This window comes from Nilaparvata lugens, chromosome 2 (assembly GCF_014356525.2).
Source record: "Nilaparvata lugens isolate BPH chromosome 2, ASM1435652v1, whole genome shotgun sequence".
Lineage (NCBI taxonomy): Eukaryota > Metazoa > Arthropoda > Insecta > Hemiptera > Delphacidae > Nilaparvata > Nilaparvata lugens.
This window is the reverse complement of record NC_052505.1, coordinates 48,987,739-49,011,957: the sequence shown is the minus strand read 5'-3', so window position 1 is coordinate 49,011,957 and position 24,219 is coordinate 48,987,739. Positions and strand designations below refer to the sequence as shown.

Genomic DNA, 24,219 nt, shown 5'->3' with positions numbered 1-24,219 from the left:
CATTTTCATTGGATATTCTTGTCTTATAAACAATATTGACCTTGAATCGATTCACAAAATTAGTGTAGACAGTAATGTCATTCCTTACTGTAGCTCCATTAAAAATTTAGGCATTATTATGAATAATACTCTTGACTGGTCAGAACAAGTGAACAAAACTTGTAAAAAGGTATTCTCAGACATGCATGCATTGAAGAAAATGCACGATATCCTCCCTAGAAACATTAAATTATTATTGGTTCAATCTCTCATCTTCCCACATTTAATGTATTGTAATTCTGTTCTTAACGATATGCAAGTTACTCTGAATGATAAACTACAGCGTAGCCAAAATTATTGTCTACGTTTCATCTACTCTCTCCAATGCCATGATCATATCACCCCAGCCCACATTGCTAGTTCAACATTAAAGCTTCCTGATCAAAGGCTTATTCGAATAGTCAAGCTTGTTAGAGATATCTTGAAATACGGTAATCCGAACTATTTTAAAGATGATTTCAAATTTGTCTCGGGAGGTAGGAGGATAGATGCTTCACATACTAGAACCGGAGAAAGTACTTTAAGGATACCCAATCAGGGAACTACTATTTTCACAAAATCCTTCTTGGTCAGTGCCTGTCGTGCATGGAATGCACTTCCTGTTTCTATCAGTCCATCGAGAGCCGAGCGAGCTTCATCCTGACTTTAAAAAAGCATCTTTTGGAACAAATGACTGAAACTGTCCGGCCCTAGAACGATCACATGACAACCATCCCTCACCCATCCAACCAATATAAACCTTTAAACCTGTTATAGAATGAATTATATATATATTGTCACGGCATATTTTCCAATAAAAATAGAAACAGCTTAAATCAAAAGAATTTTGAAAGTAGGCGCCAATCTCTGAGTTCATTATCTCCTATTTCCGATAACAGAGAGCGCTCCTTTCCATACAGCTGATAGATTGGTCAGCCAAAAACAAAAATATTCCACAGATGATAATATTTTCCAAATTATTAAAAAAATTAAAGTAATTCGAAATAAAATGAAATATCAAATTCCATTCACCACCTATCCTATGTCCTTCCTTAATTTGGCAATTGAGTGTGACGTCACATCTCGGAAGTGCGGTGAAAGAAAAATCTTATCGTTTATCGGGTGTGTGTTGGATCGTGCCGTATGATGATGTGCTGAGAACTGAACGTGCTTCATTATGTGAAGGACAGATAATACATATATGTCACTGTCGTATCGTGTCGACCGGTTTTATGAGGACTATATATATCGGTGAGTTGATCAATAATATATATATTGCCAAATTTTCCTGCATATTCCATCACCACCACATGTGTAACTTAAGCCTATTAATTGATTGAGTTATTCGGAGCAATTATGAAATACAATGAACCTTTTAAAATATAAAAATATGGAACTAATTTAAATTTATTCAATAAAAATAGGCCAAGGTAGTAGTGGATATTTCTAAATTGGGATTTCAAGATTATGAACCCCAACAATATATATCCACTGCATACTGCTGTATATTACTGAAAGTTGATATTTCTGATCTACTTTCAGCCTACTTCATTTTATTAATCAATAATTTGATCTTATCTACCTATATAATTATTTTACTTTATCAATTTTCTGTTTTTTTTTCTCTTAAATATTCATATTAATTAAAACTTTTACAATATTTCCACTAATAAATAAATCCTTAGTTTAATTAATGAAATTAACGTTTTGGTAGAGAGTTAGTGGGGAGGATATTTTTAATATTCTCTCCGAAGAATGGACATTGATATGTCCAAAGCACCGCCAATTTATGTGTAGATGCATAAGAATATAATTTTCTATAGTTATTATATTACAAATTGCTTTCTCATATCATATAGAGTTCAATAATTATTTTCTTAGTCTATATTATGTAAATCCATCTATAATTTTGCTGTATTGTAAGCTATTGTATATAAGTGTATAAGCCAGTATATATTGTAATCTACATAAATAAAGTACTCAATCAATCTCTCTCTCTCTCTTTCTCATACAGCCACACACCAACTCTTAATTCACTCAACGTGGCAGTAGATAGAGAATGTAACCCTCTATACTTGAAATATTGTAAAGCCTCAACCAGCTCCCAATAATTACGGTATAGAACTCTTTACATTTTATGTAAGATAGTATTTAAAATACTATGACAATTCATTGGTCGAAAAAGGTTGTCATACTCAATATTAACCTGTTAAAAATAGAGACAAAAAAATTGTGATTCAATTTCAGCTTCCTCAATAAAATTTCCCACAAGTAGACAAAATAATATAAAAAAAAGTTCATTCTTATTGAATAAAAAATTGAAATATGTTTATTCTACAGCTAATAATTTTTTTGGGAAACACTGGTATTATATTATTTTACAGTACTAGTACTTTCTTGCTATAAGTTCAACTAGATTCTTCATAGAAATAGAATTCTTCATTAATAACATTAAAGTGCTCACAGAGTTTTCATTTTCGACTATTTTAGAGCTCCCGCGAACCATTTTACTAATTCGACGGTGCTGAATCCGAATCTGAAATCAAAATTTTGCTATCTCGATTTTCAGGCGATTTCGATTTTGGTAACTACACGCGCCCGGCCGGGAGAGCCTACACACTCACGGATTTCGCCCGAGCCGAGCCGAGCCGAGCCGAGCCGAGCCGCGACAGTAGCCCTGGACGGATTTGGCTCGGCTCGGCTCGGCCTGGCTCGGCTCGCAATTAAATCGCCTACACACTCACGGATTTCTCCCGAGCCGAGCCGAGCCAAATCCGCGATCCAAATCCGTAGGTGTGTAGGGCCCTTAAGACAAATTACTTTTTTTTGGTTGCCTCATTTCATACAGCATCATACATTTCTAAAATTAGTATGGAACTAGTAGACAATTGAAAGTAAATTCCATTTAGCTACAATATTCAAGACTCGTTTGTTAGCCCCAATGTATTGACCAGAAATTGACCAGTGATAAATTAGTTTATGGAACAAATATACTGTCGATCCAAACTGTTGATATTGTAATGTAGCCTAATCATGGAGAGTTTTCAAAATCAGGTTTTTTGATAATCACATAATCTTTATTATCAGAGATATGCTATATTATTTTATTCTGCCATTACTCACGATTATTGAATAAATATTTTTTTCCAACATATCAAGAGAAATAGTATCTTGGTACCCTAGTTCCAAGAATCTTTTATTTTGCATTCCATGCTAATCTTTAAAATAATTGGAGTTTTAAAATCAAGTTGCAAAATATTCAGTTATCTCATTTTCTTAACCCTATTATAATTGGATATCAAGGACATTTTTATAGCAAGGTAAAGCATTCTACAGAATGATAAGGTTTCAGACAGATAAGTTTACTGCCACGAGGATGTCTATTTTCAGGGAATATGTCTATGAATTTATTTCTGGTCCATGCTTATGATCTCCAAACATATTATCTAGAGCTTCGAATCACTTGAGAAATTTTCACGTAATTAAAGATTTTCCATTTTAAAGGAAAACTCTGTATCAATATAGATTGAAAACTACCAATTCCAGGATTATAAAAAAATATTTTAAATAGAATGAGTTCTCACCACTGGTTTCCCGTCCTCTGCTATCAAGGCTGGTTCCAATTCATCTTCATACGTGCAGCAATTATCAACAGATTTTCCTGTCTTAGTTCGAGTCCCAGCAAAAAGATTATTCTTCATGCAAATCTTGCCTAGGAAGCCGGGTGATCGGCCTCTGTCCTGTGACGGCGATCTACCTTTACTTGGCAAATCGAGTGTGTCTCGGTAAGGTCTATCAGAACTTGTACCCAACACTCCTCCAGGTGGCAGCGAATCTCTTTCGACATCTTTAGCATTCTTAGGATTACTACCGCATAGACCAGAACCACATCCGAACTTTGGTTTCTTTTTCTTCTGCTCCTTCCCCTTGTTCGGTTTGCCTGCAATGCTGTAAACATAATGAATGTATTGTCTGTTAAAATAATGCATCAATTCTTATAAAGGAAACGACCTGAAATTGCCTTAACCCTGATTTAATAAAAACATTATGAGAAACAAGTTTCTGTCATCACACCATTATAAATATTTCTAGTAAAGTAAGAGCTTAAAAGTCACACTTCAAATTATGTTCCTCAATTTTCATCCTATCAGTTCACTTGAGAATCTTGAGATTGATGATAATGCAACAGCCGAAACTGATTCCTATAAAGTGTTTAAGTAAGTGAATGAGTGTGACAATTTTTAGTCGTTTTTGTTGGATGTTTGAACAATGAAAATAGCATCATCTACATTATACCAGAGGAAATTTACTGAAAACATTGAACTCTCTTCGTTTCTCGCAATTTCCAAACCGGTTCAATTCATCAGACATGATCTACTGAATCAAAAAGGAAATGTGTGTATCAATTGATCAAATATGTAATTGATTATACAATTAATCACCCACACACAAGTGAAAAACATTTCCCTACAGTTGCCTCGAAAAGTGACCATTCTTCTTTGGACTTGTCAATATCGTAAGTCAATAAAATACAGAACATAAATACATGAATACATGAAAAGTCAATACATTTTTTATTCTCTCTAAACCCATAGTACTCTCTGAACTCTTCATTTGAGTACGCGCATATGGGCAGCAGCTCCTTCTTCTAAATTGCTGAATTTTGTGCCAGTCATTTCTTTTATACGAGCTGGCAATAAATTATATAACCGAATACCAGAACTCCTAACACCTCGCTCATACATGGTTGTCTGGTGTGTGTCGTCTCTTATGTTGTTCCCATATCTTGTTGGGTATTGATAGAATGTTTCGCCTGTATTAAATTCATGTAGATTTTTCTTAATAAAGCAGATTGTTTCGAAAATATATACGCTTGGGAATGGGAGAATTTGATGTTTTTTGAAAAGGGGGTGACAACTTGTTCGAATTGATTCTCTCATCATCACTCTCAATGCCCACTTCTGCATTCTGAACACCTCAACTACTTGAATTTTCCCCAAAAATAATTCCGTAGGTCAGGTGAGAGTGGAACAGTGCGAAATAACCACTTCCAAGAGCCCTAGAGTCCAATATAGCTTTTAAATTTCTCAGAACAAAAATTGCTGAGTTCAGTTTGTTTTTGAGGTATTATTGGTGAGGTCTCCAAGAAAAGTCAGAGTCAATTACCACACCAAGAACTTATATATCATTCACGGATTATATTTTATAGTCTCTGATACTTGAATTATTTTCTCTGGTAGTTCGGAATGGAATTTTTTCAGTTTTGTTGGTATCTAACATCAACATGTTAGCAGATAGCCATTTTTCTAAATTAATAAGGGCAGTTTTACTCTCCAATTTCACATTGGACTGACTGTTACTTTTCAGTAGAATACTCACATCGTCGGCATATAAAACACTTTTAGCTGGTTCAAGGTATGATGACAAGTCATTAATATATATAATAAAAAGCAGGGGACTCAGTACTGACCCCTGGGGGACCCCGCTTCTCGTCTTCATCCATTGATTACAGAACGCAAAGAACCACTTTCCCGCACTAGTGCGCAAAGTGCTACTTTGTGTACTCCAGATTTGCAGCATGAGAACACAAAATAGCTAGTAGATTATATTGAGGATCAGTGCGGAAAAACCAAAATTACATTGACAACACTGACTGTGGTAATTATTCCAATGCCTTCATAAGATAAATCCCGAGTAAAATACATAATACATAGTAAAATCCCGAATCAAGCATCCTATAATCAGAGAGTGGCTCAGTAGCTCAGTTGGGAGTGTACTGTACTGGTAAACGCAAAATTGAAAAGGTTGACGTGGTTGGGGGTTCGACTCCATCCATAGTATTTTTTTACTGAGAATTTTCAATTTCAATGAAGATTATCCATGTGATTTTGACAAAATAAATATTTAAAATTAATGAATGAATGGTAAATATCAAAAATAAAACAAAATGATTAGTTGAATTATTAATTTGAGAGATTATTAATGAAATACTCATATTGTATTACAAATAATTCAATTAATAAATATTTTGGAAATGTATTCAATTAACATTTTTTGCAATAATATAAACAATTGATTATTATCCTAATGAATAATTATTGAAATTGATTTATTGATTAGTGAATAAATTATTTAGAAATTTAAATAAATTTGAAATTGATGACATTTTTAAATTTATTGAATCATTAATCAAAATAAATAATTAAATATAAATTTTAAATTCAGTTATTAATCTTAAAATTAATTGAATGTATTATTAATTAAATTCTTCGACTTTTGAGTGCATTTTTCTATTTATTGTGGGAACTCTTGATATTGAACATACCTTCGATCGCTAGGTCTACCATCCAAAGATGGGTCTCGGGCTCCATACCTGTTGAACAAGAATAATCCATTTTTGATTCTAACAATCAACATGAAGATATAACATACAATTTACTCTATGAAACTGATAAAGTTGAATTTATGTAATTATCTTGTGTCTGGAATACTATGAAAATAAATTAAAATTGAAATTTATTGGATATAAAATATATTTCTCATTTTTCAATAATACAATTTATTCAAGAAATCAAAATCAAATATAATGAGTCCTGAGAAAGTCCGTGTGGGACTTGAAAAAAATTGTACTTACATATGAATGATGAATAATTATAATAAATAATGGATCGACTTTGCCAGATATAAAGGAAACAAATTTGCCGCAATATGGGGAAGAAATAAGAAAATTAATAATAATTTATTTTAAATATGGATAGGCTAATAGAACGTGGTGCAGTCAAACAGCACTATTCGAGGTATTAAAATAGAATTCACAGGAAATATTTTCCAGGCATATATTCCAAAAAATCTTAAAATTTTTTTTTTTACAGAGAAACTGTTACTTTTTGAATATAACCCTAATAAGGTGGTAATCATCATTTTGCACACATTGTTGAAGTCAAACACTGGAATTCTGACTAGCACGTGAATAATAGTATATTTCGCACCTAGGGCCGAAAATGAGACTTTTCCGGCTCGAAATCGGTTTTCAAGTTCGAGGCCGTAGGCCGAGGACTAGAAAAGATTGAGAGCCGGAAAAACATTTTTGCCCATGGTGAGAACGTTATTTTTCGCCACACAGAAAAATAAACAATATATATATATGAAAATAATTTATTGTCTATTATAAGCACTTCCGAAAGCAAAAGTGGAAGGTCATAGCTCCATCAAATCTGAGGTAATCTGAATATCAGGAAATTGTCCAAGTATTTTTATTTTTTATTCTGATTTGTCTAAATAACCTAAAAGATTATGTTCAATTATGTAAGAGGTTGAGTTTAAACTTTTTATTCTTCCAAATGACAATAAGATGATATTATTATAAATGTTTTAATTATTGAATGATAAACACAAATAATGAAAAGTTTTTGATCAGCTGTTTTAGCACACTTGAAATTTGGCCAATCTGAATGTCAATGGAAGTTTAGGTTAGAAGTTCTATCCTACTCTGAAAATTGAATTATTTGAATAGTTTATAATAATATATATCTTATCTGTATTTTATTCATCCAAATAAAATGATAGTATATTATTGCAGAATACTTTATTGAATTCTAGAAGCATAAAATGATTCCATTTATCCACCATGTTCCGTGATAAACGCAGTACTAGGAGGTTTGAGGTTAGATTCTATTATACTCTGAAAATTGAATTTGAATAGTTTATAATATCTCATTTGTATTTCATTCATCCAAATAAAATGATAGTATCTTATTGCAAAATACTTTATTCAATTCTAGAAGCATAAACTGATTCTGTTTCATAAACTATTTTGTAAACACGTTCACATCAAATCAGAATCAGCTGACTTCAAGGTTATTTTACAGCCCTAGGGCCGTAAAATTTTTACCGGCCTGGTCAGAAAACAATCACTTTCGGCCTCCATATGACGCACGTAAACCAGATCATTACATCCAAGTGGGGCGAAAACAAAATTTTTGGTATTGGGCTGGTCAAAATCCTCAAGAACTTTATGAAAGGCCAAAGTGACTGTCTGGTGTGAGATGTCTTCGAATTGGCCAAATTTTTTTTGAGGATGATAAAGGCCACGCAGTTACAGTATTATCAGCTCGCTATGTTCAGGTGCTGAACAGCTTCCTCATTTCTGAACTTCGCCGATGACATGAGAACACTCATTTTCAAAAAGATTGAGAGAATGAATTTTTGACCTGAAAAATCTTTCCCTGACCGCTTGATCAGTAGGAATGGGGATATTCGGTGGCCTCCTCGATCACCCGATCTAGGCTCGTGTGATTTCTTTTCATGGGGATACCTCAAGTCAAAGATTTTCGGGGTATGAGGACATAGAACGGTCAAAGGAGAACAATACAAACATGATACCCTTTGGCAGGTAATTAAGGGCGCGGACACATTAGCATCTTTATTAGGCAAACTCTTTGGGTGAGGAATAGAACACAAGCATTTCCTTTATAACTGGCACGCTATCAACCAATGTCAACCTCTTACAAGTGATTTCCACCTCTGCCTTATGTCAGTGGTTTCATTTCTACTACTTATGCCTTAGTTGTTTTTGTTAGTGTTAATAGGAGTTATTTGTACTGGATCAACATTTGTTACTGTTGAATTTCTTTGGAAATAGATTTGGATTGATTGTTCTATTTCGTTTGATGCGTGCAGTTAAGTATGATTAACCTCATTACCATGATTCTAACCCTAGTAGACAATAATACATCTGGACAAAGTTTGAGACCATAGAACAATGATGCGACAAATGTTATATGGGACAAAACATTTTAATAATGAGATTTGATTCTATTTTTAATAAGATCATATTTTGTTTGTCTCACTGAATCTTTCCTGTGATTTTTCTCCTACATCGAATTTCAAGGTTCATATCGTATTCGTCTTCCGTATCGTATTCGTCATATTATTTTATCAACGAAACTGTTTGATTTATTGTGGAAATGAATACGACTAATATTTTAGTTCATAATGTAACGAATCGAATGACATATGATAGATTTTTTCCGATTAATGGTTACAGAGATAATTGATTTCCAGTTTGCTGTTTACTATGGCTAAGAGAGTCTGCCGCGCCGTTCCGCGTCGACTGTTTCCCCTTCCACAGCGTCAAAACGAATCGCAAATACATAACAATAAACATAAATGGATTTGCAATGAGAGTGGCTACATTAATTATTTGGCTCATTTTCCTTTAAAACTACTTGTTTCGAAGTTAATCGAAGAAAACAATAAAATGAAATCACAAACCCCCTAAATTTTTACATATATATTATTTTATCAAGAAAACTGTTAATTTTATTGGAAAAATGAATATAACTAATATTGTAGTCCATAATGTAACGAATCGAATGGCATATAATAGAACTGTTTCCGATCAATGGTTACAGAGTTAATTGATTGCCCGGGTTTATCTGCATTTTTCATGTTTTAGGGGGCTGGGGCGGAAAGCTCCAAGGGGATTTCTTGGGATTTTTGGGAGAATAACCCTCTGGAAGGGTTCTATCGATGGTGGGAAATTCAGCTTTTATTCAATTTTCGGATCGAAACTGCTTTTTTGGACCTTCATTGACTGGGCTATTTATGTTGGTAATACAGGTGACGTAGTAATTCTTTAGGGCTTAACTATAGCAAGTTCTTTGAGAGCTTTCTCTCACTTTTAACATGGCTTCTTGATGTGTTGAGTAAACATTTAGCTTGGCTTGTTTAAAGATTTTAAGAGTTGAATTATTATGGTTTCTGTGAAGTAAAGTATTTCTTGTGAGATGAAAAAAACCTGTAACCAGATAAAAGAATTTAACCTAAAGAAATAAGTACTTATTTTGTAAGAAGATCATTTCTTGTGTCGATGTTTCTGTTTGAGTATTTGTGTTTCAAATGCCCAAATTTTCATGAAAATTTGATTTTTTTTAGATTGGAGTTTTTATTTAAAAACAGTAAACCCATTCATAATTTCTATCAAGATACTAGTTAAAGGAACCGATAGCTTTACTTTAGGTGACAGGTGAAAACCATCACACCAATTGGAAAATATGATAGTACACCAATAGAAAATGCTTGTTTTCTATTCCTCATCGAACAAGTTGAATCAAATAGTTGTATATGTGCCCTCGCCCTTACATGTCGATGGATCTCACGTCTCACGTTTGTATGGTAACTGGAACTTTGGAAACTAGGAATTTTGGGACCACCCAGGAAAAAGAGGAATTTTTGGACAATGTATGGGTTCTCTACCTGTGAAATGATTAGCAAACAATAGTCAGCCCTTTTGAAAGGTTCACACGCTTCTGTTACTGAATGAAATCCATTCATTTTTAGAAATAATTCTGTGTACAGAGTGAATAAGCAATCTATTTTTATCACAGACATCTTCAGGAAGCCTCTTATCCAAAATGTTATTAGCTCTAAGTTTTTTGATCTAATAAAAACTTGAACTACAATCGATGGAGCTTAGTCCACTTCAGATTGCAGTCCCCCGTTACCGTTACTACAAGGTATTTTACAGTTTCGGCATGTGTAGTTCGCAGTTGCAATTTATCTGATTACATACTCTTAAATATTTTTCTCAAATTGGGAAATCTGAAATTTGGAAAGATTTGATTTAGAGAGTGAGAATAATCTGATTCATGATAGTTTCATGATTTTCCAATCCCATTTCCTCCACTCTTATTATACAATTTGTAATTTATGCACAGGAGTAATATTATAGAGGATGAATATACCTTCCGTCGTCAGGTCTCTCATACATAAAGGAGTCAAGTCCTCCAGATCTGTCGATCAAGAAAATTGTAATCTAATATTCTCATACAAGTATTAATCAAAAGTATTTTGATCAGCTAGACTAGTTTCCTGGGTTGGATAAACATTTTTGACAAAAATTTAGTCCACTCAAACAGGAATAATATTATATGAGAATATCTATGTTTTTTATACGGTACATCAATAGAGGAATAATGTGTAAGTAGAGAATGAGAAATTTTAAGGGTGAATGAAGTCTGATCTGTGATGATTGTATAAGAGCATATTTTGATTTTCCAAATTTGGAGTTCTCTTTCCTATTATAATACATATATGTGATTCTTTCAGAAAAAATAATGTGGATAAACATACCTTCCGTCCCCAGGTCTTCCATCCCCAGGTCTTCCGTCCCCAGGTCTTCCGTCCCCAGGTCTTCCATCCCCAGGTCTTCCGTCCGCAGAGGGGCCCCGGCCTCCGAATCTGTGGATCAAGAAATATGTGATTAGACTCTTTTAGTTTCTTTCTTTATTCAATGATTCTTTATTCAAAAAAAAAAAAAAAAAAAAAAAATTAAACAATCAAATGCATTCCAAAAATCAAATACAATATTGTTTCCTAATTTCTAATATGTGTTCCCTATAGGCTACCCTGTGTGGGGACACTTGAATATATATAATAAAATATTTATATACAAATTTAAATATTATATCATGAAGAACATAATAATTGAATATGGTATTATATTGAAATAAATCAATATGTCAATATTTATAATCATTCTTGCACACATTCATACGCACACACATTCACATATGCGCACACATTCACACATGCGCACAAACACACACACATACACTTACACAAAACTTAAAACTATGTACGGAGTGGTTGCTGTTTTTTTCATATTTAGTTCAATTTTATTCATAGTTAACGTTTCGTTTTTTTTTCAAAGTGCTGATGTAATTAGACCATAAATGAATGCGTTTTGAAGAAAGAGACAGTGATTGAAATTTGATACTGTCTTACTGTTTACGCATACCGGACGGGATTTGTGAGTTCAATGATCTTTGATTGCTGCAGTGTTAATGTCGTGTAATGTGTAAATTATACTAAATTTAGACCTATATTAATTTAGTAAAAAAATCATTCGGGTTGTCTAGTTGTAAAATGAGTTTCTTGATTTCTTTTCTAAATAAATGACGTGACGTTATTTTCCTTGTTGTTACTGGAAGTGAATTGAATATTTTTATAGCTATGTATTTGAAGTGTCGTCTGGAATGTTCTAATCTTGGTTTTGGGAGGTTAATGTCCTGTGAATTCCTGAGGTTTATTCTTTCTCTCATCTGTTGAATATCGAAATTATTTTCAGCTAAATCCAGCAATGCTTTGAATAGAAAAGAATGTCTCACTGATAATATTGATAATTCTCTGAAGAGCATCATTGAACTATATTGTTTAGGTTTATTACAAATTATTTTTAATATATGTTTCTGACCAGTAATCACAGGTTTAATATGAACATTGTATGCACTCCCATAGCATATTATTCCATAATTTATTCTAGAACCAATAATTGCATGGCATAATTGTAACAATACTTCTTTTGGACATAACTGTCTGAGGTAATAGAACTTCCTTATGTATACAAATCACTCATTTTTTATCTTCTGTACATGATCTGACCAAGTGAGCCTACTATCCAATATGAGGCCCAGATACTTAACTGTAAGTGCTTGTTTTATTGTTTCACAGTTACACAATATATTATTCACCTGTTGCGCACAATCTAATTTATGGAAGTAAATACTAGTTAACTCCTGATCCGTGTTTTGAAGATTAAATTGTATTATATTACATTTGTCTGTGTTGATAGTTAATTTATTTTCGCAAAACCACCACCTAAGGTGCTTAAGATCCATTTCTAATTTATTTTTAAGTTCTTGATTTGTTTTGGCCGAATAAAATATAACTGTATCGTCTGCAAAAGATGTAATCTTTCCCTGTAAGTCACCATCCGTCAAATCGTTGATAAAGACCAGGAATAAAGTACTTGATAACACTGATCCTGGGGAATACCTATGGTAATGTCCCCGGGTTCACTCAACGTATCGTTAATTCTGACCCTTTGACTCCTATTAGATAGGTAGCATCATAACCAATCATTAGCAATTCCTCTTACTCCTGATAAATCAAGTTTTTTTAGAAGCATGTTTTTATCAATAGCATCATATGCTTTAGATATATCAAGAAACAGAGCTGCACACTTATTATTAACACTAAAACTGTCATTTATTTTTGAAATGAGATTTTTAATTGCCGCTTCTGTACTTCTTCCTTCACGGAAACCATATTGGTTATCACTAAAATAGTTATTATTTTTATAAAAGTTTTCAAGTCTAATCTTGAATATTTTTTCTAAAATCTTGGAAAAAACCGGTAAAAGTGAAATTGGGCGGAACTGATCTATGTTTTTACAATTTGGCTTTTTAGGAATAGGTATAACTACGCTGTGCTTGAACATGCTTGGGAATTTTCCTTTGGCAATACTCAGGTTAATTAGATCGGTTAATTTGTTCAAATAATTCATGTAAGTTTTTTTAATCATGCTTGTGCTTATTCCATCTACACCTGGCGAAGATTTATTTTTCAATTTTCTTATTATACTTGCTACTTCCTCCGGATTTGTAGGGTGGAGAAAAATTGAATTAGTTGGAGATTTGTATGGAAACCTTATTTTTGATATCCTAGCAGACTCTTCCCTGGTTTGCAACGTGGTTTGTTCTAATTCATCATTCATTTTATTCACAACATTTAGAAAATAAGAATTAAACGAATTAGAAATTTTATTACTATCATGTGTGCTATTTCCCTGCTCATCAACAATCAGTTTTAGTGGTTCTTTATTTTTTTCAATCCTATTAACGCGTCAATTGTTTTCCACGTCTTTCTAATGTTTCCCTGGCTTTCTCTAAACAGTTTTGAATAATAATATTGTTTTCTTTCTCTCAGTTCATTACGTAAGTTATTTTTGAATGTATTGTATATTTGTTTTAAGTCGTCATTATTAGGTTGTTTGATTACATTCTTGTATAACTCATTTCTTAAGTTTATTTGCTTGATCAGATAACTATTTATCCATGGCGACCTATATTTCTGTGTCAAGTTATTTTTTAAAAGAAGATTTTCTTGTGAATCTTTGATAGCGCTTTTAAAAGTGTCAATGAAATTTTCCCATCCCTCATCAACCGATACTGCTGGTATTTCTCTATCCCAATCAATCGATGATAAAATATTATTCAACTTCCGGTAATTGATTGGGCATATTTTTTTATAATTTGTATCTGCTTCTTCGTTGGATCTCTTCAATCCTTCAACTTTAAGTATGATTGTACTGTGATCAGTTATATCTAAATGTAGTATTTCTGGAATTAGATTAATTTTATTCAGTTTTGTTCTATTTTTGCCGGATTTTAAGTAAAGATGATCTATTAAAGAGTTGGAAAATCGGGACCTATGAGTGTAATCAGTATTGAGTGATTCAAATCCAAAACTATTCATTAGATATTTGTAATCGTCAATAATTCTGGTGTTCTGAAAAAGATCTATATTTATATCTCCCGTGAAAAAGAAAGGGACCTCATTGTTTTCGTTAATATTAAATATTTCTTCTAAGTACAAGGTTAATTCGTTAAGAAATATTTTGGGTGATTTTGATTGCAACCTGTAAGCAGCCAACAACTGAAATTCAAAATTATTATATGAACAAGATATATGTACACAGTCCGCTGAAATAAGAACTATTGTCTTTATTTTTAACGTTATCTCACTGCTTATATAAACCAAAGTTCCTCCTGCTCTGTAGTTATGATTAAAATTACCATGTACGGAATAGCCCTCTATATGATATAAGTCTATTTCATTCTCTAGTATCCATATTTCTGTCAAGACTATTATTAGCGGGTTGTTTTCTAATTTCCTCATTTGCACTAAGAATAAATCGAAATTACTTCGCAGACTGCGTATATTTTGATAATTAGTGTTTCTCTGTTACTTATCTCTGATGACATTTTTATTTACGGTACTGACACTGTTATTTTCTTGGTTACCTGGCTGCTTTGATGCACTTATCACGCTCAACTTTTTCACTTGTTCACTGTTCTTGAGTTCAATAACTGGTGTTCCGTCTTCTTTCCTAGCTAGAATCTTCCCTTCCTTGATCCATAGGTATTTGATGTCGCCTCTTTTGAAGATCTCTCTCGCCATGGTGAAAATCCTTCTTCGCGTAGGTGCTAGACTTTCATTCACATAGACTGGATGGTCCGTTGTTTCTCCCATCTGCTTTGTAGAAAACTGCCTCGTAACTTTCCTTTTATTCAATATTACTTGTTTGTCTGTTCTACGAACGAACTTGACAACGATTGGTGGAGGTAGGTTTTCATTTCGTTGTTTAAGTCTGTGACAAATGTCGATTGCATCTGCTTTTATTTTGTGTCCTAATGCTTCGCTCATTCTACAAATGATTTCTGTTACATCTTCATCCTGTTTTTGGGTATACCATTTATTTCCAGCATGTTCGATCTTGAGTATTGTTCCATATCCTCGACGCGTTCCTTCAGTTCTGCATTTTCTTTCCTGAGGCTAGCTACTTCTGTTGAAAGCTTATCGATGTTGATGAGGCATGTGCTAATTTGCTTGTTTTGTTCATCAAACTTCTTATTTATGTCGTTAATCGCCTGATGACATGATTCAATTGATTTCCCGAGCTCCAACTCCATTTTCTTAATATTCTCCTTCATCGACGTCTGATTTCCTACAATTACCTCAAGAACTCCTGCGAGTTCTTGGAGAGTCACGTCCTTCTTTCCTGTTGTCGATTCACTCACCATACTTTTGCGACGTGTAGAGGAACAGCTGCCACATCTCCAAATTTGTTTGTTTCTCTTTATGTAGTCCGCATCGTCCTTGGTCATTTTCACACATCCTATATGAAAATTCGCTTCACAGTCGACACATGAAATCAGCTCACCTGAATTCCAAACGAATTTAGAGCAAATAAAACAAGACATCTTTAAATCTTCAAATAAAATATTCACTACAGCACGGTTCACTAGCACGAAATATTTTGTTACGGAACGTTTAAACTTTGCACAGCTGACTCAGCAACCACTCCGATACGACCGCTCTCGTCGAGCTCTCAAACATTACTGTTTGTTCACCTTAGTTCACATCGAACTATCTTGAACAGTTCACTCTCTGGAGCAAATGTGTTTCGAGATAAACATAAATACTTGACAGGAATGAGAAAAATTATTTATTTATTCTCCATTGATTGATACAACGAAAACATCATCAAAATGATAGGGAGAGAAAGAATAAGATAACCTTGTGCTCTCCCAAATTTAGTTTAACTCTATTTAATTTTCATTTATTATATGTACTAATACATTTATTTTGGTTTGCAATAGTAGGAAATATCGTGAAGATTCTTCACAAATTAGAAAATACAATGTTTCTTGAAACCCAGAAAAAGTAAATCAGTGAAAGAAATGAATCGCTATGATCCGATGTACTTTATAACATTTAGAATAGTTATATGTGAATCTTGGGACAAAATTGCAACTTTCCTCATGGAGGGGAATGTTTGTCGCCCGATGGCATATCTGAGAGCTTTTCTTCATCTCCATCCATATTAAAAGAGATAGATTTTCAACTTGTTTTCTAATTTCCTCATTTGCACTAAGAATAAATCGAAATTACTTCGCAGACTGCGTATATTTTGATAATTAGTGTTTCTCTGTTACTTATCTCTGATGACATTTTTATTTACGGTACTGACACTGTTATTTTCTTGGTTACCTGGCTGCTTTGATGCACTTATCACGCTCAACTTTTTCACTTGTTCACTGTTCTTGAGTTCAATAACTGGTGTTCCGTCTTCTTTCCTAGCTAGAATCTTCCCTTCCTTGATCCATAGGTATTTGATGTCGCCTCTTTTGAAGATCTCTCTCGCCATGGTGAAAATCCTTCTTCGCGTAGGTGCTAGACTTTCATTCACATAGACTGGATGGTCCGTTGTTTCTCCCATCTGCTTTGTAGAAAACTGCCTCGTAACTTTCCTTTTATTCAATATTACTTGTTTGTCTGTTCTACGAACGAACTTGACAACGATTGGTGGAGGTAGGTTTTCATTTCGTTGTTTAAGTCTGTGACAAATGTCGATTGCATCTGCTTTTATTTTGTGTCCTAATGCTTCGCTCATTCTACAAATGATTTCTGTTACATCTTCATCCTGTTTTTTGGGTATACCATTTATTTCCAGCATGTTCGATCTTGAGTATTGTTCCATATCCTCGACGCGTTCCTTCAGTTCTGCATTTTCTTTCCTGAGGCTAGCTACTTCTGTTGAAAGCTTATCGATGTTGATGAGGCATGTGCTAATTTGCTTGTTTTGTTCATCAAACTTCTTATTTATGTCGTTAATCGCCTGATGACATGATTCAATTGATTTCCCGAGCTCCAACTCCATTTTCTTAATATTCTCCTTCATCGACGTCTGATTTCCTGCAATTACCTCAAGAACTCCTGCGAGTTCTTGGAGAGTCACGTCCTTCTTTCCTGTTGTCGATTCACTCACCATACTTTTGCGACGTGTAGAGGAACAGCTGCCACATCTCCAAATTTGTTTGTTTCTCTTTATGTAGTCCGCATCGTCCTTGGTCATTTTCACACATCCTATATGAAAATTCGCTTCACAGTCGACACATGAAATCAGCTCTCCTGAATTCCAAACGAATTTAGAGCAAATAAAACAAGACATCTTTAAATCTTCAAATAAAATATTCACTACAGCACGGTTCACTAGCACGAAATATTTTGTTACGGAACGTTTAAACTTTGCACAGCTGACTCAGCAACCACTCCGATACGACCGCTCTCGTCGAGCTCTCAAACATTACTGTTTGTTCACCTTAGTTCACATCGAACTATCTTGGAACAGTTCACTCTCTGGAGCAAATGTGTTTCGAGATAAACATAAATACTTGACAGGAATGAGAAAAATTATTTATTTATTCTCCATTGATTGATACAACAAGTACATTATCAAAATGATAGGGAGAGAAAGAATAAGATAACCTTGTGCTCTCCCAAATTTAGTTTAACTCTATTTAATTTTCATTTATTATATGTACTAATACATTTATTTTGGTTTGCAATAGTAGGAAATATCGTGAAGATTCTTCACAAATTAGAAAATACAATGTTTCTTGAAACCCAGAAAAAGTAAATCAGTGGAAGAAATGAATCTCTATGATCCGATGTACTTTATAACATTTAGAATAGTTATATGTGAATCTTGGGACAAAATTGCAACTTTCCTCATGGAGGGGAATGTTTGTCGCCCGATGGCATATCTGAGAGCTTTTCTTCATCTCCATCCATATTAAAAGAGATAGATTTTCAACTTCTCTTCTATTCATCCAGATCCTCCATTTCAGACCGTTTATTTTTAACATACGACAATCAAGATTTATAAGAGAATAATCTATATTATTGTTGAAAAACTCTAGATTTTCCTCCAACTACTATCCAAAGTAGCATTTTTTTCCCACTGAAACATAACACGAACGTAGGTATATTCTTTCAAGACAGTAGAGTGACTTCTATACTCAGAGTGTAAAGAATGTATTAACATTCTATACTCTCCGACTATATACCTCTTGGGCATTAAAAATAGTGTCATATCAAATATATGAGCGCTTGCATACAATCTTATGCAATTCGAGATGCAAATTTAATATTTTAATTTTGTGAATTACCCAGATCTTCCATCGATCGATGATGGTTCTGAACCGGGTCTTCCTGATCCTGGACCTGTCCTTGGTTTGTTTTTGCTTCCAAAGCAATTCCAGCTTGGCTCGGTGCCAGAACTGGAACAAATAGATTTTTTTGCTCACAATAATAGACAGATATTGAAAAGTTCTCCACTAATAATAAAAAACAAACTTTCACAGTACGTTTTGGAAAAGTGATATTGTTTAAGAATTTTGTTTTGGAATGAGTATGTAACAGTCATTACAAATCTTCCATACTTAATTGCTCAATCCTGTACGGTGAATGAACAATCATGCGAATGTTCTCTATATTTTACAAGAATGGAGAATCGACATACCTTTCGTCCTTAGGTTTTCCATCCCTAGAAGCTTCTTGGCCTCCATATCTGTGAATAAAATAATATGGAATTGAGATAGAGTTTCCTGCAAAATAGATTCTATGTCAACCTAAACATTTTCTAGACTATTTTATGAAATGAATGAGAAATATATTTCTCAGTCCGCCTGAACAGCAATTGAAGAGCCCTATGTTTCGTCTGCAATAATAGAAACATATTTCAAGCTACTTCACAAATTGGAAAGCTTGAATGCACTTTTTTCCAATTTTATACGAAAAAGTAATGGTATACATACCTGCCATCGCCAGGTCTCCCATCCATATAGGGGTCACGGCCACTATACCTGTGGAAAAGCAAAACTATTTTGTGACTTATCAATTCCTATATGATTCCAAAAGTATTTTAGACAAATTTATTTTCCTCTCTAAAACAAATAAACATTATTTCTACTCAATCCAAAAGTATTTTGAGCACATTTATTTCTCTCTCTGAAACGAATAATAGTAATTTGGGCATCTAGGGACTAAAGTTTAACACGAACGATTTTTCCTGAGGGAGAAAAACTACTTTAGTCCAGTGACGCACACAACATTTTTCCTACACCTACATTACAAAACTTACTACAAAAATACCTTTTATGACCCTTTTCTTCAACAGATTTCACTCCCTAGTGAGTTTTTCTGTTTTTTAGTCCCGAGAGCGAGAAAAGTGACACTTTAGTACTTTGTTCCAGGGAGTAAAGTAAGTACTTCAGACAGTAGGTGGAGGAGAACATTATTTCCATGCAAGTCTTATTGGAGAGAAATACGAAAAATATATCATGTCTCCAAAAATAAATAAACATTTTGTAACTTCGACTGATAAAAAATGTTCAGTTGGAGAGAGATCCTATTGAAGAGTGGAATAATCACTGCTATAATAATAGACTACTGTTACGGGTTTCTACACTAATAAAACACTTGAGGCGATTTATACTTATTGGATTTATTATTTATAACACTTTAACATACAGGAGGTATGTTATAGTCCAAAATCTCAAGTTTTCCTTCAAATTCCTCTTCCAGAATTTTATTGTTCTCTTGTAATTTTCAATCAAATTTCCAATCAAAATCTATTTTTTTCTAATTTACTCTAGAATTTACTTTTCAATGATGTTTTTCTTCTTCTAATTCACTCTCCAATTTACTTTCCAATTATGATCCATTTTCTTCCAATTTACTCTCCTATGATTCAAATTTACTCGCCATCAGGGCTCCAGTTTCTATTTCGAATGAGAAGAGTTCTGAATCCACACCCTGAGTCAGTAATGCTTCACAAAGACGATGTTGTAGGATAAATTTTGAGCCATTTGTATACGAATCATGCTCTCTGAGTTTGGCTTTCAATTGTCTCACTTTCAGACTTGTAAATGTCACACCTTTCCCAACCATTTTAGAATAAGTTCCTAAAAAATATTGCAAAGCTCACAGATATCCACAGGAGAATGGCATTTTCAACTCAAAGATAAAAGTTCACCCACTCAAAGTTCACACTTAATATAAATGTTCAATTGATCGAAGATAAAAGTTCACATACGAAGATAACAGTTTATGAGATTGCCTCAAACAATAATTATCCCACTTCTGTCACCAATTGTTATTGTTACAGGTTTCTACACTAATAGAACACTCGAGGCGGCTTATACTGATTAGATTAAGTATTTATAACACAATAACACACTGGAAAAAACTGGACACATCTATATACAACTTAATAAATTATACAGAAATATTACAAGCGATCGTTGAGTCACTAGTTGAGAATAATGTGAGTATCTTTATCACTGTATAAAGAACTACAAAAGTCTATATCACAATTGTCACTTTATCTCCTCTCTGTAATGGTATGAGTAAGCATCCGATTCGACTCGGTCTCCCAGCAGAATTTTTCTAGAATGATCTGGAGGTGGCAAATGCGTCTGGACAATCACAGCGCGTGTAGGTGATGGTAAAAATCCTAAATCATGACGATTTTCCAGAGCTTTTGTTTGCATTTGCGAAATTTTCGACCTCATGCAAAATTCTTTCAATTTGCAAAGGTCAACCTAAGTCACTTTTGTTCAGAATTTTGCAAACCTAAGTCACTTTTGTTCAGAATTTTGCAAACCTAAGTCACTTTTGTTCAGAATTTTGCAAATGATACTAAACTACAACTAAATTTATTGATAACTAACATGATAACATACCGTCTGTCAGCAGGTCTTCCATCCTTGGAGGGTCCATATCTGTGGATAGAAAAAGTGAAATAGAAAAGTTATAAATAAATAGAAAAATAATTATTTCAGAGAATTTTGAAGCTAAAAATACACACAACTTCTCCAATATGACATTTGATATGTTTACCCCCTTACTATCCTTAAAAGAGCTGCGGGGTCAAAAATTGTGTTCCAAACTCTTCCCTCTATACCTTTTTATGAGTATTCGTTGCCTGGACTAAAATTTTTCAATCTTCTAAATTTAGAGGAAAATATTTCTCATCATTATCCATTGATCAAACACCTTATTCGTGTTCTAGGACAACCACGGATTGTGAATATAGTGATTCAAAAAGGACTTTACAACTTTGAAAATTCATATATAAATCTTATTAAACAAGATACAGAGCTGGTTTTGGTGTTGTTTTGAAGGAAACACTTTCAAGTTTTTTACTTTAAACTAAAGATTTCCTATGTGACTTCCGTTGGTTATCCTGCAGACATTCCATCGATAAGTCGATTTCTTCACAGACTCGCACTAGCATTTCAGGTGTAAATTGCTCAACAGCAGCGCAAATCCTTGCTCTAAGTTCAGGTAGGTACAAAGGAGGTACATACACCATATCTTTTATGAAACCCCACAAGAAAACATCCAGTAGTGTTAGTCTGGGGAACGAGAGGCCATGCAATTGGCGCATTATGGCCAATCCACTGATTTGGAAAGCGGTCATTGATAAAATCCCGGATGTCAGTCAGATAGTGTGGTGGTGCGCCATCTTGCATAAAGAAAACATTTTGTTTTCGGTCATCCTCATCAATATCAAGTGATGCCTCTGTGGTATCAAACATTTTTACAACATATCAAGGTACACTATGCCGTTTTTCAAACCAAAACACACAGCTGGCATGCTCGAGTTCAGTGAAGGCAGCCATCTTTGACGTAACTGCCGCTAGCGCTTGTGCGGCGCGACCAGGCACTAGTGGACTACGCGAGTCAAAAATTGGAGTGTTTTCCTTTAAAACAACACCAAAACCAGCTATGTACCTTGTTTAAAATCCCACAGTGCATGAATTTTCATATATTTTTGAAACAATTAATATAAGTTCATCATAGGCCCACAAAAAATGGAAAAATATTTAAAAAAATATATCTCCTGTTTTTCCAATGGAAAAGCTGGAAAATCAAGTTGTAGCCATTCGGCTACAGCATGCATTGAGTACTATCTGGATCAATCCATTTGACTCACCCATTATTGTTGTAGTTCTCTAGTTATTTTTGTGGATTGGAGAGGTGAATAGTCCTGATTTATCACTGAGGGAGTCTTTTATAAGTCTAGTTGTTAGTTTTTCTTAAAACTAATAATGAATCACATTGAAAAAAGTCAAATTGATTACTTTCACACTACTATTTACACTATTCTTTACTGTATGTTGATGAAGTCAAGAAAAAATCACATAAAGACTCACACACTAATTGCTTCTATGTATACTATTATTTGGAGAATGCTTCCTCTACTATTCATTAAAGAATTTATGAAAACAGTTGTTACTCTTGTTGAGGCAGAGAGCAATTTTGCATTATTCATACATTCAAAGCTAGAGAAGCCTGTACATTTGGGCATTTTGCATCTCAGTAGAATTCCTATATATCGATGCAAGTCTGTCTTTGTCATCTGAAAAGGCTTGTTTGGATCAATGCTAACACTATATTTGAGGGTCTCTGTGATTATCAAATCAATCAAGTTTTTAGGAAAAAAATATGAAAAAAATTGGAATCCAAATCCAAAATAGCAGGAGGAAGATTGGAGTCTCCAGTGAACATGGTTTCTTCAGCAGATAAATTCAATATCTGTTGTTTCCATATCATATTTCTGTAGAGCTGAGCTTGTGTCTGTCGTCTTTGGTCCTTGAGTAACAACATCATTAATACTTGGGCTTATCGCTGGAGGATCGGATGTATCTTCACATTCTGGTGTTGGTATAGGCCTAATGGGATCTTCAGCAGAGTTTAAAATTCTGTCAAACACTTTATCAAAATTATTTCTTGATTCAGGAAGAACATTTGCTTGTAATTCCGAGTCACTGTCATCACTTTCAAGTTCGTCTTCACTAACTTCAATGTTCAATATCAGATCTTCAGTCAATTGACTAAATTGTTTTCCAGATGAATCGGAAAAAATTACATTTGAGCACTCACCCTTATCTATGATGACACTTCAATAATAATAACAACTAATAATAAAACATTAATTAAGCTGAAAAAGAACTTATTATCACTAAACACGTAAACAAACACTTAGTTCCAAAACAATCGCATAACGCGTAATGGGATTTTAGGTTATGTTCCCCAGAACTAGTAAGCATGACTCAATGCATGATGTAGCTGTTTGGCTACAAGTAAAAAATCGGTTGAAATGAAATAAATATCAACTAAATATTTATGAATTCCATCATTCAGGGTTTTTTAGATCATTATCATATCACATATATTTTTAAGAAGCTCAAAAGTCACTAAAAATAGGAAATAAATACTGAGAAAAAGTTCACTTTACAAGTTCAGCTGTGGGATATGCATCGATGAAATACATTATGGCATTAGAATTGGTTGACAGTGTTACCACAGAATAGATACAGAATGGAAACTTGTAATCAACGCCTATCTAACCAAAGAATGCTATTTACATGACCCCAATACTAAACACGTCACGTGACCTTGGGAAGTTCCAATCCTGGTCTTCTGATTGGCTCGTGGCAGTGAACGAGATCAATTGATCCGGATCATTGAAGTGATCCGAACCTACCATCAATACTATTACAATGCGGCGCTTCCTAACAAGATGGCGGATTTTGGCGTCAGGGTATAGCCAAGTTTCCGTACTGTATGTATACTGTGGTGTTACCAGGCAATAGGAAAGGGAATTTTCCTTTGGGAATATTTCTAGAGCTGATCTGAATGAATGTTGTAGGCAAAATCCCCGTAGATTGCTACTGTTCAACCTGAAACTCATGTAGATGTTCGGCTACACCATGCACTGTA

General features: G+C 33.9%; 1 protein-coding gene across 8 annotated transcripts in view; it reads right to left on the bottom strand.

Moving 5' to 3' along the window:
* Positions 1–24,219, bottom strand: part of LOC111047906 (aspartate, glycine, lysine and serine-rich protein) — a 94,408-nt gene that overhangs the window by 50,075 nt on the left and 20,114 nt on the right. For 5 of the 8 annotated variants that reach the window (XM_039421397.1, XM_039421396.1, XM_039421399.1 and 2 more), the window contains exons 7-13: positions 21,174–21,212; positions 19,245–19,292; positions 18,950–18,997; positions 18,597–18,707; positions 11,152–11,259; positions 6,344–6,391; positions 3,603–3,966 (exon numbers count right to left, since the gene is read on the bottom strand). In XM_039421397.1, the coding sequence (XP_039277331.1) occupies positions 3,603–3,966; positions 6,344–6,391; positions 11,152–11,259; positions 18,597–18,707; positions 18,950–18,997; positions 19,245–19,292; positions 21,174–21,212 (766 nt within the window). Of the gene's footprint in view, positions 1–3,602; positions 3,967–6,343; positions 6,394–11,151; positions 11,260–18,596; positions 18,708–18,949; positions 18,998–19,244; positions 19,293–21,173; positions 21,213–24,219 lie in introns of all 8 variants that reach the window. The other 3 variants (XM_039421400.1, XM_039421401.1, XM_039421402.1) reach the window with 3 other exon arrangements.